This window comes from Chinchilla lanigera, unplaced genomic scaffold, assembly GCF_000276665.1.
Source record: "Chinchilla lanigera isolate Chin_1 unplaced genomic scaffold, ChiLan1.0 scaffold00014, whole genome shotgun sequence".
NCBI classification, from domain to species: Eukaryota; Metazoa; Chordata; class Mammalia; order Rodentia; family Chinchillidae; genus Chinchilla; species Chinchilla lanigera.
The window spans coordinates 11,146,518-11,165,710 of NW_004955415.1; the positions used below are offsets into that span (position 1 = coordinate 11,146,518).

The window sequence follows — 19,193 nt, forward strand, 5'->3', positions numbered from 1 at the left end:
CATACATTTTAATATCCTCACTTTGCAAACAAGAAGACCAGTTTTGCTTTCATGCCCATGATGAAAATTTTTGGCTGGGTAATAAATACAAGGACACAACTGGGGAGACTATTTGAGGCACCATTCTGGAAAAAGGGTATCTGGTCTTCCTCAGTTATGTCCAGAATCATACTGGCCAGGGGGTGCTCAGTATTTGTTAAATAAATGAATGAATGGAATGAATTCTCACTCACTATAGACACTTGTCGGGCCAGCTCTGCCCTCCTCTATAGCAGGATTTCCATTGGAACTTTGACTGGAACACCTTATCATCCTCACTCAAGGCCCTGGACTGAAGGAGCTCCAGACCTTTGTTTTGGGGAAGAAAAAAAGAGACACATGTATTAATAATGGAAGTTGCTTCTCCCATTCCATTGGCCCAAACAACTCCTATGGATATTCCAAACAAATGAGGTGGGAGATTCTAATCCTATTATTTTCTGAGAAGGGGAGATGTCATAAATATGTGGGCAGCATGGATTCTATAAGAGCACATAGTGCTATTGACTTTTAGGAGCAGATAACTCTTTGTGTGTATAGAGGCAAAGGGAGGCTGCCCTGGGCATTATAAAATGCTCAGCAGCATACCTGTCCTCACTCACTACATGCCATTAACATAATTCCAGTTGCAACAATAAAATATCTCCAGAAATTGTCAAATATCCCTGGTGAAAATAACTTCAATGAGAACCACTGATCATGACATGGATTGAGTATATAAGAGTTGTTTCTAAAAATTACTAACTAAGCCAAGAGTGGCAGCACGCCTTTGTAGTCCCAGCATGGGGGTGGAGATGGGGATGGAGATGCAGTGGTGGTGGTGGTGGTGGTGTTTGAGGCAGGAGGATTGCAAGTTCAAGCCTTGCCTGGGCAACTTGAGACTTAGGAAGACCTTCTCTCTCTTGGTTGTAAGGGTCTAGTACCTAGAATGCTGAGTAGGCCACTACAATTTGGAACAAGGTGCCCGGAGGATCTTTTCTAAAAGAAAGTCTTTGCAATTATGAGGCCACAAAGGTTGGAGTCCTGCTGGTTCTCATGTTACCCTCAGGCTATTTTTCTACAGTCTTGTTCCAAAGTACTTGGCTTTTTAATGCTAACGTTTTTCAGCAACCAAATTCTCTGCTCCATCTTTGCAGGCCACAACTTTACTCGGAGCTTCCTTTCTGGCCAGACCCAAAACTTTTTAAATCATCTCCAACAGTAGCCATACCACTACCTCAACATCAGACTGCCTTAAAATTTCTTCTGCCAGATTAATCAGTCCCTTGCCCGTAATCTCAGTCTCCTGCAATGTCTCTGGGCATGAACAAAATGCAGACAGATTTTCTGTTAAAGCATAACACACACGGCCTGGAGTATAACTGCCAATACAGTTCTTCCAAACTGAAACTTCCCAAGACTGGTCTTTACTGGCTGCATTTCTATCAGCCTTCTGGTCTTCTGAGTTCCAACCAGACTCTCCCATCAATCTTGGCCTATAGCATCCTAATGCTGCTTTTCCAGCTGGCATCTCCAATGCTTTCTAAACTCCTTCTGCAGGCTAGTTCCAAAGGCTTCTGAACCACATGGCCAGGTAGTGTCACAGCAACAGCCCCACTTCTTTGGTAACGAAATCTGTCTTAGTTACGTTCTCATTGTGCAAGCACAATACCCAACACCTACGATTTAAAGGAGGAAAGGTTTGTTTTTGGCTCACGGTTTGCAGACATTTAGTCCATTGTCATCTGACTCCAAGACAGGGTGGCACAGCAGAAGGGGATGGCAGAGGAGAAAGAACTCATGGCAAGGTGGACAAGAACCAGTGCCAGCAAGGCAGGAGGGGGGATCTATTTAACCACCTTCCAGGCACGATCACAGGGACCCAGTGGGCTTCTCTTCCTCACATCAGGCCCAGCTATAAACCCATCAATGGCCTAATCCAGCATCACACACCCATGATCCAGTCACCTCGCAAAAGCCCCACCTATGAGCACGCGTGGCTTTAGGGGGCTGTCTAGATATGTCGCAAAACCCTCCAAAGCATTCCCTCAATGACATACATCTTTTAACCAAGCTCTTAACTCAGCAATGGATTGATCCCCTGATGAGTATAGTGCCCCATGAGCCAGTTACCTTCCAAAAGAGCCACCCCTGAACATATGAGACTCTTGGGGAACATTCTAGATCTCAACCATAACACACCTCCTTTAAAATGGATATGTTAGGCCAGGCGTGGTGGCACACGGCTGTAATCCCAGCACTCGGGAGACTGATGTAGGAGGTTTGCTGCAAGTTCAAGGCCAGCCTGGACTACACAGTGAGTCCAAGGCCAACGTGAACTACATAGCAAGACCCTGTCTCAAAAAAAAAAAAAAAAAAGATAAATTATCTTGGAAAGATGATATGTGCCTGTAGTCACAGATACTTGGGAGGCTGAGACATGAAGATTGCTTGAGCCCAGGAGTTTCAGACAAATGTAGGTAATATAGAGAGATCCCCATTTAGGTAAGTAAGTAAATAAACAAATAAAATTGATATATTAATGCTCATCATTAAGAGTTGGGTTCATATGGTTTGAAGAGTATAACTTCCAGCATACATTAAGTCTCTGACATACAAACAAGCTCTGTTCTAGAAGAATATTCGTAAGTTGCACTGAAGGAGTCTTTTACATGAATATACAATGTGAAACACAAAAAAACCAAGCACACATACAACTATACTATAAGTAAACTATTTTTACTTTTACCTTAAAACGGCGGTACAGTACAGTACAACTATAAATAAGCTACAGCAAGTCCTTGACTTACAAATGAGGATATGCAAGATCCACTCATATCTATGAAAGTTTACAACTCAAACGTTTGTAAGTTGGGGACTTACTGTACTGTTAATACTAGATTTTAAAAAGGAACAATGACATCACTCTCTACACATACCTGTTATTATTTCTAATATTCTGTCCCCGATTAGCTTTCATAGTTAAGTCTCTCAATATTCCAGGTATGGAAAAGAAACTTGTCAAATGAAAAAAATGCCCAGTAGATCCTTAAGGGATATTGAGTTGTTTTGGTTTTTTTTTTTTTTTTTTTTTTTTTATCTTTTTGAGACAGGGTCTCACTATGCAGTTCAGGCTGGTCTTAAACTCACTTTGTAGCTCAGGCTGGCCTTGAACTCGCAACAATCCTCCTCCCTCAGCCTCCCAAGTGCTGGGATTATAGACATGCGCCACCACGCCCGGCTCAAGGGATATTGAATTAAATCATCAAAAGAAACCTGCAGTTCAGGAAATGAGCTTGTTACACTTTCGGCAAAGTCATTTTAAGATTAACATTTGCATAGTGACAGGTATGCTTCCCTCTCATAAACTAGGGGAGAGCATTACCGTGAACACAAGTTCGTTGTCAGGCAAACCAATTTTAGGAACGGCTGTACAGAAAGGGAAAACCTGGAAACTGATCTAAAAACCCTTACACAGCCTGGAAGACCACCGTTCTGAGGTAATGCAGTCTAGCGCCGGCAGAGGGCAGTGTTGCAAAGCGGTTGGCTGCATCTCCGCTCTCTCCCGTAGCAGAAAGGACGACTCAGCTCCATGCAGCTAGAACCCAGGGCTCTTCACCATTGCCTCTGCAGTCAGTTACTCATAGGAAAATGGCTCCAACGAGCATGGCGGCTAGACACTCTCCGTGTTGTACCTAGACTCAGAGCCCGGACCTGTAAACAGTTACAACCTCATTCTCCCCTTTAAGAACTAAATTTGGGATAGAAATTGGAGACTGGAATGATGGCGTCTGAATGAACCATAAAGTTTTTGGTTTTTTTCCCTTTTGAAATGAAAACAGCAGTGGAATCGCAACAAGATCTATGTTCGGGAGGCACAGAGCAGGGCGGCTGTCAGCCCCACCGCTGCGGTGCCACTCAGCTGCTCCAAAGGTCAGGCTGAAGACCCCTCCAAACCTGCTTCCCGCCGACTCCTTCCTGGTAGGCTGCCGCGAGGATGACATGAAATGGGGCGGGGACGGGAAGGGTGCTGAGCACACGGATGGCATTCAGACCTCACTCAGGAGTAAGAGCGATGATAGCTGGCAAAGACGATGGTACTGAACTGGCATTCAGCCTGGCATGACTATTTCAATGCTCCACTCATGCCCAAAGAGGAAGAGGTAGTGGTGAAAAATCCAGCTACGTGTTTCTCAGGGTTGTAGGTTTTACAAGCTCAGGAGTTAGAAGGAGAAGCAGCCGGGAATGTGTAAGAGCCGGGCTCCTTGACATTGCTCACACTTGCCTTCCAGGGCTGGTATCTCCGTGTTGACAAGAAGGTCTCTAAGTCTAAAAGAAAGAGTGTGTAGGAGCTGGAGATTTAGCTCAGCGGCACAGCGCCTGCCCAGCTAAGCGCAAGGTCGTGATTTCGATCCCCAGTACCAGAAAAATAAAAAATAAGAGTGTGTGAGACTGTGTGATGTGACCTCCAGCCTCAGAAACACCTGCCTGCCTCCGATATGGAGGTGATGACTTGCCCCATTACACCTATCCTCTCTGAGCTGCAAGGGTAGCAATCAACTAGTCAGAAAAAAGTTGCCAAGTTGAACAAATTGCTTGGGCCAAGACCCTTCCCTCTGCCCCTGTGAAGAAAAGAAGCAGCGGCTGGTTCAGAGAGGGGCACAGAGACAGCCTGGAAGAGATACTTGTCCTTTCACCTGGCGGTTCTCCAGCCCTCAAATAGCTTGTGGGTCCAGTCCAAAAATAAGATCACATGAGGGAGTAAGTACGCAAGTGCTTGTCCTCGGGCTTCCTGTGGGCACGCCATGTCCGCCGCCCTTGCAGGGGCCCAAGAAGGTGGCCTCTCCACCCACTCCTCCATCTCCCTCCCCAGGATCTCAAAGCTGGGAGGCCACCTGCTAGTGTGTGGGTGAGGAGGGTTTCACTTAGTTCTCCCTCGGGGCTCCCTTGGGTTCCATTCGCACTAGGACGGGAGGACAAGTGAATCCAACAGCCTCAGGGGGGATCAGGGCATCGCCTCTTCTTCTTCCTGAAGGACACTCCCTTCAGATGGTGAATGGGAACTCCCTTCCTCCTGCAGCAGCCGGCCTGCGGGCGTCCTGATAGTCCGGTGTGAATGCGGCAGTGTGAGTGCTCTGCTGCGGCTGCTGCCACTGCCCGGAGGGAAAGCGCCCCAGAGCCGAGGCGAGAGGTAAGTGCATCTGTTTCCGCGAGGGGCTGAGGGGCTCGGATTGCTGCAGAGGGCCAGACCATCGCTTGGCCTCACACTTGGGCTCTCCCCCAGCCCCCCTGCTTTCCTTGCTCCTCCCCGCATCTGGGTCTGTAGCAGGTTTGAGGCTACAAGATGGGTGCTGGGGTAGAAAGTTTCCCCAAACTCCTTCATTCAGAGGCCAATTTACTCCCGGAAAGAAGTAGGTAGCTCTAGTTCTGAGCGGGAAAGCAGGAAGTGGTTCCTACCAAGCGAATTATCTTTGCTGAAGAGACATTTACCAGGAAATCATTAGACAAACCCCATTACAGTAGAGCTAATGCTTCATTTTAAAAAGCACTGCATGAAGTAGAAATAAAAGGATGCCGGCTGATTCGTTATTAGGCAAAAGGGAAAAAAACAAAAAATGGGATCTGCAGAGCTTCCCTTCCCTTTCTCTTCCCGACTTCTTAAGAGCCCTATAAACTATGCTTAACAGATCCAAGAACTCCTCATTTCGGTTCAAACGAAGAGGAATAAAATCAAGGACTTGGTAAGCAGAGCAGGGAAAAGGAGCAGAAACACATTTTCCCTCGTGAGCTCCCCTTCCGCACACTCAAGCACAGCGCAGGGTGAGTGTCTGTTTAGGGGTAAGCATGGGGCCACTGTCCCTTGCACCTGCATACTACTGTCCTGGCTACAGAATACCCTAAAGCTGTGGGCTGCAAATACCCAGGCTCAGAAAAACTCAATCAAATTCTAAGTCCCGATTCTTTTAGTGACCAGTTGGAAGGGTCTTGAGCAAAAAGAGGATTTTTTTTTTCTTTTTGGATTACGTCACCCCAAAGCCAGTTTAGGCATAGTAGGTCCAGGTAGAAGATGGTGGCGTTTGAGGCTATCCCTTCTGTCTCTCAGCTTTGCGTTCCCTGTGTCGCTCCGTCTGCAGGCGGGCTTGCTGCTGTGGCGGCAATATGGCCACCAGCAGCCCGGGCCCACGACCACCTTGTCAGTGCAGGTGCTTCCTGTTCCTATGGGCTCTAGCTGATGTAGGGCTCGCTTGCCCTGCAACCAAGGTGGGCGCTGTGCCCCTTCCTGCCTTGGGGGAGACATTTACCAGGAAATCATTAGACAAATCCCATTACAGTAGAGTTAATGCTTCATTTTAAAAAGCACTGCATGAAGTAGAAAATACTTGATCCCCATCCAAACCCACACGGACTGAGAGCCGCAAAGGCTGGTTCCAACATGTTGGCCCAGGAGGAGGCCCTAGGTGCAGGACAGCCAAGGTCAGTGGTTGCCACTGTGCTGCTCTTTTTTGCAGTGGTTTAGATGAAAAGTCAAGGCTCCTCCAACATAGCCCCCTCTTCCCTCCCTCTTACAGCCCACAAGAAGGCGCAAGTGACCCGAAGTTTCATGGGAAGGGTAATTGCTAATGGACAGATGACGAAAAGGCCCCATGCGATGTCATTCCTGGAGACCCCCAACAGTGGGAAAGCCACTGACAAGAAAAGGCTTGGCTCTGGCTCAGTCTCTAGCCGCCTTCTAGGCCCTGACCCGCCTGGACCCCCACATTGCCCGTGCTCACCTGGGTCTTCCATTCCCCTCACCCACCTCCTCTCTCCCGACCCCTGAGCGGAAGACTGGGACGCTGTTCAGCTCTTCCAGATTTTATGCCTTCTCCCTTTCCAAACCTCAGTGGCAGTGACTATCAGGACTGTTTTTCCCTGTTTAAATATTCTTTACAAGTTTCATGATTCTCTGTTTCTCTCGCAACTTGAATTTTACATATGGGGTGGTGAGAATTAAGTTTTGTGGCCAACCCTCTTTGTGGTATTTAATAGGAGATGCCCAATTTAACTGAGTCCAATGAACTGACCCAAAAGAAAATAAGCCTTCCTACACACGATGAATGGCTAGATTGCTTGAGGCCCTTAAGTCCTTCTTTAGAAGCAACATAGTAAATAAGCTGGGTATGGTGGCAAATGCCTGTAACACGGCCTCCATGGGAGGCTGAGACAGAAGGATGGCAAATCCAGAGCCAATATGGGCAATTTAGATGGGCTCAAAGTAAAATAAGCAGGGCTAGAGAGGCAGCTCAGCTCTCTCTGGGTTCAGTGCTCAATACCAAAGAAAGTAGTACAATAACCAAAGCAAACACTGAGCTCAGAATATATGCGGGAACCTTACAGGTATCATCTCACATAATTCTCACAATGAACCTCCCAGGAAAGCGTTGTGAATATTCCATTTCATAGGTGAGGAAACTGAGTTTTAAGAAATGCACAGGTCCTAGATCATGGGAACAGTAAGTGGTCATGTTGGGGTCGGAACCCAGGCACACTTGGCATTGCCTTTGCTTTTCCACTCATAATTCACATGCTTATCAGTATGGTGTCCTACTACCTGATTGTAAAGAGCCTCTTCTGCTGGCTAGGACCCCCGCGTCTCTCTAGGGGACAGTTTTTACTAAATTCTACCCATGAGGGAGGAGTTATATCCCTCCCCAGAGCCATCAAGAATATCAAAGGGTCAGGGATTTCACAAAACGCGCTCTGCACAGAACAAGGTGCCTTTTAATTAAAATGGTATAAGGTGATATTTTGGAAACTGTGTTGGCTTTAGAACTTAAACCTGCTCTTCTGGCCATAACTCATTACTCATGACCATGCCCTCTCTCCTGCCCTTGACCAGGGTGATCACACTGGCAGTTCTCAGACAGTGGCTGACAGGATTTGGTAGGCAACTAACTTCTCATCCTAGAGGAAACTAAAATCTTTACAAAATGCTAAGTTTTTTATACCGTCTGAGCCTGTGAGTCACTGGCCACAGGCCTCTTGGCTGGTATAGTCATCCACATGCTGGTGAAACTCTTCCTCTGGGTGTATCTTATTTATTTGATGCACACAAATTTATTCATATGCTTTAAATCTTCAAAAGAGCAGATCCCATCTGACTTCTGTCATTGCATTTATCTTCCCAGTATCCTCCCAGAGGCTCACAGAGCTAGGAAGGTCCCAAGGGGGAGATGGAAGTGCACTGAGGTCTGGAGGGCCCAAGCCTGCTCCCTGCTCTGTGAGGTTATGATAGGTGTAGAAGAATTCTTTGGCTAAAGCCTGAAGAGAAAAACTACCCCTAGACCTAAGAGAAATGACAGCGTTTGTCCACACAAACACCTGTACATGTGCATTCATAACAGGATTATTTACAATAACTAAACAGAGGGAATGATTCAACTATCCATCAGTGATAAATGGATCAAGAAATAAATGGATAAGATGTGGTACACCATACAATGAAATATTGTTCGGTAATAAAAAGGAAAGAAATTTTGATACATGCTACAACACACAGGAACCTTGAAGATCATATACAAAGGAAAAAAACCCATATTGTGTGATTCTATTTGCATGAAATAGTCAGAACAGGGAAATCTATGGAGACCAGAAATCTATGGAGACCAGGGAAATCTATGGAGACCAGATTAGTGGTTGCTTGGACCTAGCAGGAGCAAGGAGAGGGAAATGACTGCTAAAGGGTATGGGGTTTCTTCCTACATATTCCAGAATGGTAATGGTGATGGTTACACAGCTCTGTGAGAAACCAAAACTACACAACTGTACATTTTTAATGTATGGACAGTATGGCATATAATTGTATCTTGATAAAATTGTTTAAAAACCCAAATCACTACCAGTGGAACCATTAACCCAGTAGCAAGGCTTTGCAGAAGAATGTGGTCTCTGTCTGATCTGATAAGTCCCTGTCTTGTCCCAGAGAGCCTGGCTGTTGGCCATTCCCATAATTCCAGTGGAAAGACTATAGATAGAAAAGATAGGATCCGCAGATTTCTTCCTGAGTCTAAACCACAGAGATTTCTCCCCTCTTTTCTGCATAGAATATTTAATATTTTATGGAATCACTCTTAGTATTCTGCTTGCACTTCTGGGTTTCAAATCCTGCTTCAAAAAGTAATCCCCATTCTAAGATGATAAATCCCGTTAAGTAATGTTTCACTATAATGCTTTCCTTTAGTGCTTTCCTCTAAGGTTTGCCTTTTTTACATTTACACTTCTAATTCATCAGAAATTTAAATAATAACCTGGGATGCAGATTAGTTCTGTTTGTTTTGCCAAACAGCAAGCTAATTATTAACCAGGGGGTGGGGCACCTTGTAACTTCCCAAAATGAAATGTAAAAATGTAAAAATGTGTGTGTGCTTGCACATTTATTTTTCTGGGGAGTAGAGTTATAAATCTCTGTTTTATAACCTGCCTGGTGCTCAGGTTGTCTGCATTCCCATGCATGGACACCAGATACTGAGCTAAAAGCACAGGTGCTGAAGCACATCGGGAAAGTGACCGCTCTTGGGGGAATCACGTGCCCAGTACCTCGTGAGAGCCACACTACATTTTAGGGGTGGGTATCTGCTGAGGCAGAGGACAAGGTGGCTGTCACAGGCTCCCACTTGGGTCTGTGAAGCTTTGGTGTGTTAATCACCAGCTGACAAGTCCATGACAAACCATTCTAGCTGACAAGATTTGAGACCTTCCTGTCACAGAGACTTTGAGGAGGCTTGCAGCCCAACTCCAGGAACTGAGAAACTGAAAAACGAAGGTGGCAGAGCCTCGCATGCAGCCTCACACATCATGTAATGAACATGTATGCAACACCAGCCTCACAATCCACACAGCGAGTCTCAGAGTGCTAGCCCGGACTTCTGCACCTGCCAGAAGTATGTTGGAAATGCAAATTCTTATCCAGGAGGCCCACCCAGACCTGCTGAATCAGAGACTCAGCAGTGTGTAGTTTAACAAACACTTGAGGTAACTGGATGCATATTCAAGTTTGTGAACCACAAGAGCATACAGTGATGAAGAGACAAAAACCCTACTCTCCCCGTGGAGGTCCCCTTCAGTGTGTGTGGTCAGAGGGGCAGAAAGCAAATGAGTTAAGATTTTCTGACTATAATAGTTATCAGACAGTACTAAGTTCTGTGAAGAACAGGAGCAGGGGATGTGAAGGACAATGAGGAGAGGCTGATTTAAAACAGGTGGTCTGGAAGGAGATGGTCTAAGCTGAAACCAGATGGACAACAAAGAGCCCACCATGCAAGGAATCAAGGAGCAGAAAATAGCTGTGTATATTTTGTTGAGAGGGGACAGTAAGTGCAAAGACCCTGAGGTAGCACCAAGCTTGGCATACAAAGAGCAGTATGACTGCAGCATGGTGCACAGGGAGGGGTGGGTAGAGAGTGAATTTGGGGAGAAGCAGGTGGTGCTGGCATGCTTAGCATTTGCTCTTCAGGCAAGGGGAAGGCACTAGACAGTGTTGAGCAAATAGAGATGCAATCTGGTTTACCTTTTAGCAAGCTCCTTCTGGAATGGACTATAGGGGGCAAAGGCAGAAGCAGAGGGACCAGTTAGGAGTACACTGCACTGGCCTAGGCTTGAGTGGACTACACCAATGTGCAAAGATCTACTATTAAGTGAAAAACAAAAAATATGTGCATAGTAAAGTTTTTAAACATATACCCATCCAGCCATATAAAGACATTTTTTTCCTCCCTGAGAAAAGTCCCAACCTCCCCCCAAACACACACCAGCTATTACGGGTTATCTTTGGGAAAAAAAGAGATGAGGATTGTTTTATATCTTTTTGTACACTGTACGTTTTAATCATGTGCAGGAAGTGTTCTGACTTAAAATATTCAAAATACAATTTAAAAACTAGAATCAAGGAAACTAGAATAAACAATGGCTGAGCAGGACCAGAAGGGAAGCAGCCCACCTCTCTGGAGCAGGAAGCTTTTCAAGCACTCTCCTGGAGTGCTAGAGAGCTGGCTGGAGATAGGGCGAGCTCACATTCTTGGGCTGGGGTGAGGCACCTCGTCTCTTGGAAGCTGTTGGGCCTCGTTTCTGCCAGGCAGCTCTACTGTGTGCACTGCCTTCGGGTCTCCTTGGGCAACAAATGCAATTTCCCGGGACTGTCAGCTGCACTTCCCAGGATGCTCCACTGTCCTGGCACCCGGCCCAGGGGGAGGCCGGGAGGTCTTGATGTAACTGCCTGATTGGTCGTACACAGAAGGAAAGTCTTGGTTGGGAGAAGAAAGTGGCCTGCAGCATCTGATTTTTCCTGTCAGCTGATTAGGATTTGTAGTGCCTGAACAAGGTCAAATGAGATTAGGAAGAAAATGCAGTGTGTCTGGTATGCGTTTCACATAACCGCATCACTCATGTAAACAGGATGAATAAGGGGGAAATTTTAAAGCAAATACCAAATGCCAGTCTCAAGATCCTAGGACAAGATGCCAGGGCCTATGTTATTCCAGGAGTAGAAGAAAATGTATTTATGGGTGGGTGGCATTTTGCATCCTCTGAATCTCTCATGCTTTGCTGCTTTCCTATGGCTTAAGTTAAAAAGTGAGTTTTACATCTGATTTTTGCAAGGACCAAGCACAGAATAAATAAAACCACACAAAAAGCTCGTTCCACCTTTATCACCCTTCCAGCTCTCTTATAAGAGGTATGGGGCTGCTTTCTGTAATAACTGCCTAAGTGCAATCATGCAGCCTGCCTCTCGGGACGTGGAAAGGAAATCTCATGTCTAGCACCAGCCCCAACATTTTAGATGTGGAGGACTCTGGGTAGGCCCACAATTCCATGGGTAAACAGAATAGGATTTTTCTTGGTCCTCAAAATCTATAATTTTCTTTCTTTCTCAGACCACCTCTCTGCAGTATGGCTGCATATAAGGATTTATCATGACAGAAATGGCTTTTGAAGTGGTATCATAGCTTTGGGGAAGGTATGATTTCTGCTACTTATGCTATATAGGATCTAGTAGATTGTAGATGCTTAATAAGTGGTTTCAACAGCTATTATTTCCACGGACTATTTCCTGGCATAAAGCTAAGAGCTATTCTGAGGCCAGACTTTTCCAGTAGGTAATCTCAGAGTCCTTCCCACTCTAAATAACAGTGGGGCCAAGAAGCATCATATCATCATGTCTTAGGTCTTAAAAAATATCCATGTATGTATAAAAGATAAATCTAGATCCTTGACATGGAAGTTGAAATGGAGACTGGGGGATGTTAAAATGGAATTTTTTAAAAAAATTCAACATGCAGGGAATTATGTGATGAAATATTTTAGGGAACTGAGAATTCATTATTTCTCAGTATTTGAATTGTAACACTCAAGATAGAGAAATTAGTGTAAGTCAGTAGCTAAGGATTAAGCTGTGTGTGTGTGTGTGTGTGTGTGTGTGTGTGTGTGTGTGTGTGAAAGCATGACTAGATATAGTGGAGAAATGAGAGAATAGTTGTCTTGGTACCTCTGGTGTTTAAGGTGCTTTCACACACTCGGACACATTTGATTATCACACCTCATGCTGATTCTGTGGCTCTGCAGGGACGGCGTGAATAGGAAAGTCTTACTGATCTCCTTCAGGAAAGTGTGGTTCTGGGCCCGCAGAGCTGAGCTGCACAGGAGTGGCCCCTGGCACCATGTGGTCCAAGGGTGTCAACCTGCAGTGGCGGGGCCCATGGGCGTCCATACCTCTGGTTCCCGGACACGGGGGATGAGCTCTCAGGACTTCTCCCTGCTCCAGATCCAGGGATGGTCCCCTCCCTGGGTGCTTCGTGCAGAGAAAAGTGTTCACTCTACCTTCACCGAACCCAAGCAACAGAAAGAAAGGAAGAAGGCCAGAAAGAAACAGCTCTTCCAGGTCCCTCTGTCCATCTGTATCTGAATCATCAGGTGGGCAGGCTCGTGTGTGCACGTGAAGGTGAACACACTCGCCACTCACTCATGCCTTTAAGACTCGAATGGCTGCATGAGGAGGAGGGACTCTGCAATTATCGGAAACTACTCATCACCCTCCCGTTTAGTCTCTTCAGAGACACCCCCATCCCTATCCTTCCAGTCACCTTTGTTCCAGAGTTATTTGTTTGGCTTCCCTCCTTCCCCATCCCTCCCTCCCTCCCCAGTCCTGGCAGTGGTGTGAAGACCACGCCCAAGCCCCATTGAAGAAATCATCAGTCTTGAAGCAGAGATCACGGGAGGACTCACCTAGTGCAAGGGGGACAGGCTTGTGCAGGGATGAGGAATGACAGATGCTCTCTGCAGCCCCTTCCTGGGCCTGAGCTGGGTGGCCATTACCCTGCCTGGCTTTGTAAAATGCCCTTTGTAGGGCTTGGCTCTAGGAATGGTGCAGACAGACAGACAGTCTCACTGCCACACAGAGACACCTACAGACATCTGGCTAGGATGCCAGATGACAGAACAGAAAAGGGCTCCCTTTCATCCAGCAGCCTTCTGATTCCAGAGGAGTGTCTGCAAGCCACGACCTGCTGTTTCCCTGGTGACTGAGGCCTCAAAATAAACAGGATTCTTCTCAGACGGGCTAGTAGTCCACTGGGCTCAGGCATCTGCCCCAAGACAAACCATGGTAAAATAACACGCAGGGTAGTTGTTCTTACCGTCTGCCATCTCTGCCTCTCTCTCAACTGGCCAAAGGCTCTGGGTTCCTGGGCCTGTGGCCTGGAGTTGGGGGCACGAAGAGTTCTGTCTCTCCGGCTGTGGAGGGCGGGGCAGTAAGGCAGGTCCGCTCTGCTGATGAACAGGGCAGAGACAGACCTAGAGGCCAGCACCTCGCCTGCTTCCCACACAGCCCTCGGGACTGGTAGCGGCTCTGTGGCATGGAGTCTGGAGACGAGCCAGCAACCTGATGTGCATGCCAAGGCCCGTCCCTCTCCCCACAGAGCTGCAGTAACCCAGAGGCTCAGAGAGCAGGCTCAGGGCTGCTGGGAAGCAGCCACAGCAAGGTGACGGTGACAGACAGAGCAGAGGGCACCAAGTGGATGCAGTTTCCCCTGGGACAGCTTTTCAGGTAAGAACCAAGGGGTCTGTTCTGCTGAGAGAACAGGTTATGTCGGGAGCTGAGGGAGTGTATCCGGGTGAAAATAGAAGGTTACTGGGAGAGGAAAGAAAAAACGGGACATTATGGCTGAGAAGCACGGTAAGCAGATAGTGTGGAGCTGCCTGCCCACCAGAGGCTCCCCAGGAGCTCACCTCTGGCGGAGTGGACCCCTGACCCCTGTGTGGGGGAAGGGCTTGCTAATGGCACAGACCTGCAAAAATAGCACCTCGAGTTTAGACACTGCAAAAGGAATCATGCACCGCTGTCTGCCCCATTATGTTCCTGCCCCCCAGGGCTTGCCCCAGGGACGGGAGGGAGCTAGAAGGTTCCTACTTACTACGGTGCTGGATGCAGCCCCTGCGGTCAGTGGTGCGGAAGCCACAGGCTGTGGCCGCGGTGAGTCTGGCTGACGTTATCTTGCTGTGTCACACTGACCCCCCCAGAGAAGGCTGAAAATTCAGTGCCTTGAGAGACCAGTCCACCTGGTGGGTGGCTTAGATCTTGGGAGGCTTTTGCTATAATGTCAGGCTGAATAATAGGATTATTTGAGAGTGTGAGCTCTGGGTTTTGATAGGCTGGTATTCTGATATCCCTACCCTGGGCCACCTGGTTATTCCTCACCTTTCGTCTGACCATCTTTGACTATCTCACCCTCGTCTGGGACCCCTTCCACACCACCAAGAAAGAAGGAGCCAGAATGGCGAGCCACCGGGCACACATGCTACCCACGCCCTCCCTGCTGCTGCGTACCAGAAGTACGCAGGGCTCCTACACAGAAGTACTTGGGAAATTCAGGCCTCCAGATGCTGACCTGGGAATCTCAGGCATCTGATCAAGTACCATTGTCCAGAGCCCACACCCCCATCTCAGCGCAAGAGCTCACGATGTCTCAGCAGAATTCCAGCACTTCACGTTCTCTCTGGCTGCTGCACAGGCACCCCCGCTTCCCCTCCTTCCTCTCAGCTTTCCCTTTCATTCTCTACAGGGCTGTGAGCTTCAGGGTTTAGCTCCCTAAGCCCCAGGGAGAGGACAAGAACATCGGGGCACAGGGAGAGTTAGGCTGCCTCCCTGCGGCTTTGCCTCCCTGCGGCTTTGTTACTGCCTGCCTGGCAGTAACAAAGGGGTAAAAGACAAGAGCCTTGCTTTGGGAAGTGGTGTCCAGCAAGGGGCTGGCCAGCTGTTTACCAGGACTGTTTGTATGAAGAAGTCTGGATTTTGGTGGAGACTCTGATTCACAGCCACAATTCCCTTTTCCTCTGTTTTCTTTGTGTTGGTCACTGAGGACTTCCTAGGAAAGTCCCCTTTTGAAACTGTATCTCTGACAGTGAAAGCACCGGTTTGCTGCTGAGGGCAGCTGGCTGAAGATGCAGGGAGAGTCTGGTTATCCTTGCAGTTTTTAGTAGGAGTGCATGGGTTTGCAAGTGAAGTTCCTAATCCAAGGCAAAGTTAACATACAAAATTTCGGGAAGGAAATGATGAGCTTTCTGTAAACTGTCCCCCAAACATATTTACATATGCCTTCCCTGGGTTCAAGGAGGGGTTAAGAAAGCAGAATTCTGGGGAAGTGTTTGATTTATAGGTGAGTAGCACCAACCACGAAGATAAGGCGTTCTGGAGAGATGGAGAACAGATGACCATAACCTTCATGTACACTAGCAAAGGATGTCCCATCCCTGGAGGGACAGCACGGTCCATCTCTGTGATGACATGTATTTTGAGGCTCCTGAATAAGCCCTTAAGGAGCTTGGAGCTGCCAACCCTGCTGCACCAGCAGCCAGGAACTAGGCATTGTGCAGAGTGCAAGGCACACCCACTTCCACCTCATTAAATACACATTGCTTGGCTGAAGCAGTACCCCTTGACTTACTTATTAGCCTGCTGGAAAAATAATCTATAGCCGTTTGTGCCACAGACATACCCTGCTTTCAGTAAAGAAATATCTATCTGTGGCACAGAAAGTGTGGGTGAATGAGTATTTTTCCTAGGAAAGGATTCACTAACCAGCAATTGTTCATCACGTACCCACAAAGTGACCCCTTTCACATGTGACTGGGTCCAGCCCGATCAGCCACAGAGAAGGGAGGGGACCTCTAAGGTGGGCTGGTTACAGAGATGAGCAGGTTGACAAGTTGTCCAATTCAGCTGGAAGGCGCCCAAGGTGTAGGACAAGAGCAGGTATCTGGGCCAATGGCCTGCAGAGACTGAAAGAGGGGCAGGATGAGCAATTATTTTACCTCCTGAATCATCTGTGTAAGAGAAATAGCATAACATGGTGTCTAAGTAATGGATTCTGTGGCTTTGAATTCTGACTGCCGCTTATTGGTCCTGTGATCTGCTTCATTTTCTTGACCTGTAAAGTAGGTAATAAAGTATACACTTTGACATGGAAAAGATCAAAGGAGTGACCGCCTTAGTACTGTGCCTGGCTTACAGTGAGTGCCATGTGAATAGCTGATATCGTCCTATTAAAATGTGAGCTCTACAAAGGCTGAGCATAAAGTCCAAAGTGATAGTCTACGAGTGACCATTAGTGCCACCTATTGGCAGCGTGGAGGCACTTTTTTTGGCATGGAACTTTGCATTTGGAAACCAAGAAGCTTCCATCCTGGTCACCAGTGTTTCTTGGGCCCTTCCTTTGTCTGAGCACTGGGCCAGGCTTCTAGTTTGTCAGTCCACAGAGCTGTTACAGATGCAGGACGTGAGGCTGGGGTGAGCCCTTTACCTGTGGCCTCAGGTACCAAGTAGCAGGGCCAAATTTCACACCCAGGCTGTCCAGTGAGTCTGTGCTGCTAACTGGGGGGGTCCATATTTGTTTGGAAGACAATGAGAGGTGTCCTAAGAGGCAGAAACTTGGCAACAGAAATTCAGCAATAGAGAGCCGGGCGTGGTGGCACACACCTGAAATCCCAGCACTCGGGAGGCTGAGGCAGGAGGATCATTGAGAGTTCGAGAACAGCCTGGGCTACAAAGTGAATTCAAGGCCAGCTTGAACTGCATAGTGAGACCCTGTCTCAAAAAGATAGAAAGAAGAAAGGAAGAAAGGAAGAAAGGAAGGAAGAGAGAAAGAAAGAAAGAAAGAAAGAAAGAAAGAAAGAAAGAAAGAAAGAAAGAAAGAAAGAAAGAAAGAAAGAAAAGAGAGAAAGAAAAAGAAATTCAGCAACAGATGATATGGGAAGACCCTAAGAAAGAGGCCAGGATTTGGGACTCTGCTAAAAGATGGCAGGGCCTAGTTGGGGCCGAGGGCAAAACCTTGGCCTAGCGCACCAAGGGTCTCTAGACATGAATACAGGCACCGAGGGACAAGGTGTGCCCTGGCTTTCCTGAACCATGGATGGTGCCCCAAACTAGGAAAGGGGGCTGGAGGACGCAGACCCCGGAACATCAAGCATGCTGGCCAGGACTCCCTACACCCCTTCACCCTAAGGTCAGAGGTCACCTTGAGCTAAGCCTTGGTTAGTGCTGGGTAACCCTAGTTGTGGGGAGAGGAAGGATAGATTATTCAAAACTGAACGTCTTGACACAGTACGGTTTCTAGTGATGTGAAAGATCTGACCCCTCTAAAGAGCACATTTAAAATGTAACATATAGAGATGGGGCTCACGCTTCTCTGACTCTGTCCAAGGCATGGGGTGTTACCGACAGGCAGGGCCGTGCCCCTTGCCTGAGCCCTGTGTGGATATGAGGCTTCCTCACGCGCATGCCTCATCAACGCTCCTCCAGAAACCGTGCCTGGTCCAGGGGTTTTCAGACTTTAATATGCGTAAGAATCAGAGGGAGGGCTCCACGCAGTGACTCACTGGGTTTATGAGGGACCTTAGATTCTGCTTTCCTGGGTGGGGCCGTGTCGTTCTGATGCCTGTGGGCCACAGGCCACAACTGAGGCAGCTCGAGTCTGGCTGTCACTCTGAGTCCCTTTCCTTCATTACCACTAAGGGGAGCAGAGAGCTGTGTGGGCTGAAGCAGCGTCAGTTACCTCTTGCCATCAGCTCTTCCTGAGTGACACCGGAACCACACCCTGAGCCGGTGTGTGTCAGGCAGAGTGCCGAGCCTGTCACTCCTGTTACTCACTCGTTCACTCTCGACTGCGATCCCGTACAGCATACGCTACTTTCGCCCACAGTTTGTAAGTGAGAGAAAAGGCCCTGTTGGCAGTCAGTGCCTTGAAAACTCAGGATTAGTTCATAACCAGAGCCTAACGCCTAACCACTGGGCCTGTGGTGGGGAACCCGTGGCCTGCATGTCATGTTTCTTTGAAGACAAAAGATATTAATGTATGAGTTGGTTTTTTCTAAACTAAAACCTCAGTATTCAGGTTTAATTGCAATAAATAAGTGGTTTTGGTTTGCAGTGTGGGCACCGGTCTCTAAAGGGTTTGCCATCCCTGCCCTAGGCTATTCTGAGTGGTTTTAGTCCCTGTCTGTTCAGCCATCCTTTCTTACCCGTAGGTGGGCGTCTGTCTCCAGCTCACGTTACCATCTTGTCTGCCTCACTCCCAGGTCCCCTATAATTTCTTCCGAAGATGAGCTGTCCCTGTGCTGCCCCATTTTCTCTCATCTGGTGAATCACAGAGTGCTGGAGAAATGGGCCTGTGGAGGTAGATATCACAGTCACACCCACGTGCTGAACTTAACCCCCTACCCCGAGGGCCCCAGGGCCCTATTTGGAGATTAGGGTCTCTCCAGAGATAACCGAAGGAAGGTGATGTGAGGAGACGAAGTGTGAAGGTAGCCATCCTCAAGCGAAGGAGAAAGGCCTGAAACAGATCCCTCCTCGCAACCCTAAGAAGCAACCAAATCTGCCAACACCTGGAGGCCGAACTTCCGGCATCCAGAATTGAGACAACAAATTCCTGTTGTTTTAGCCACTCAGTCTGTGGGACTCATTACAATGGCTCCAGAAAAGGCAGAAGGTAGGAAACCAGACTCTAGGTTCCCTGACTAGGCAGTGCTTTTGGGATGATCTAGTTGCAATTCAACATAGTATGCTGAGTTGTAACATCTTTTTTTTTTTTTTAAAGATAAAAGGAGGGAAACATTAACAGACATACAACATTTTACAACATATCACA

At 47.6% G+C, this 19,193-nt stretch overlaps 1 protein-coding gene across 5 annotated transcripts in view; it reads left to right on the forward strand.

Annotated features, from left to right (window-relative positions):
• Positions 1–4,812: 4,812 nt before the first annotated feature.
• Fgf1 (fibroblast growth factor 1 (acidic)) overlaps positions 4,813–19,193 on the forward strand; it is a 94,225-nt gene continuing 79,844 nt past the window's right edge. For 2 of the 5 annotated variants that reach the window (XM_005380699.1, XM_005380707.1), the window contains exons 1-2: positions 4,813–5,209; positions 13,968–14,095. Coding sequence is in view for 1 of the 5 variants with exons in the window: in XM_013512345.1 (XP_013367799.1) it covers positions 5,135–5,209; positions 13,968–14,095 (203 nt within the window). In the remaining 4 variants the exon portion in view is untranslated. Of the gene's footprint in view, positions 5,210–13,611; positions 14,096–19,193 lie in introns of those variants that run through there. The other 3 variants (XM_013512345.1, XM_005380701.1, XM_013512347.1) reach the window with 3 other exon arrangements.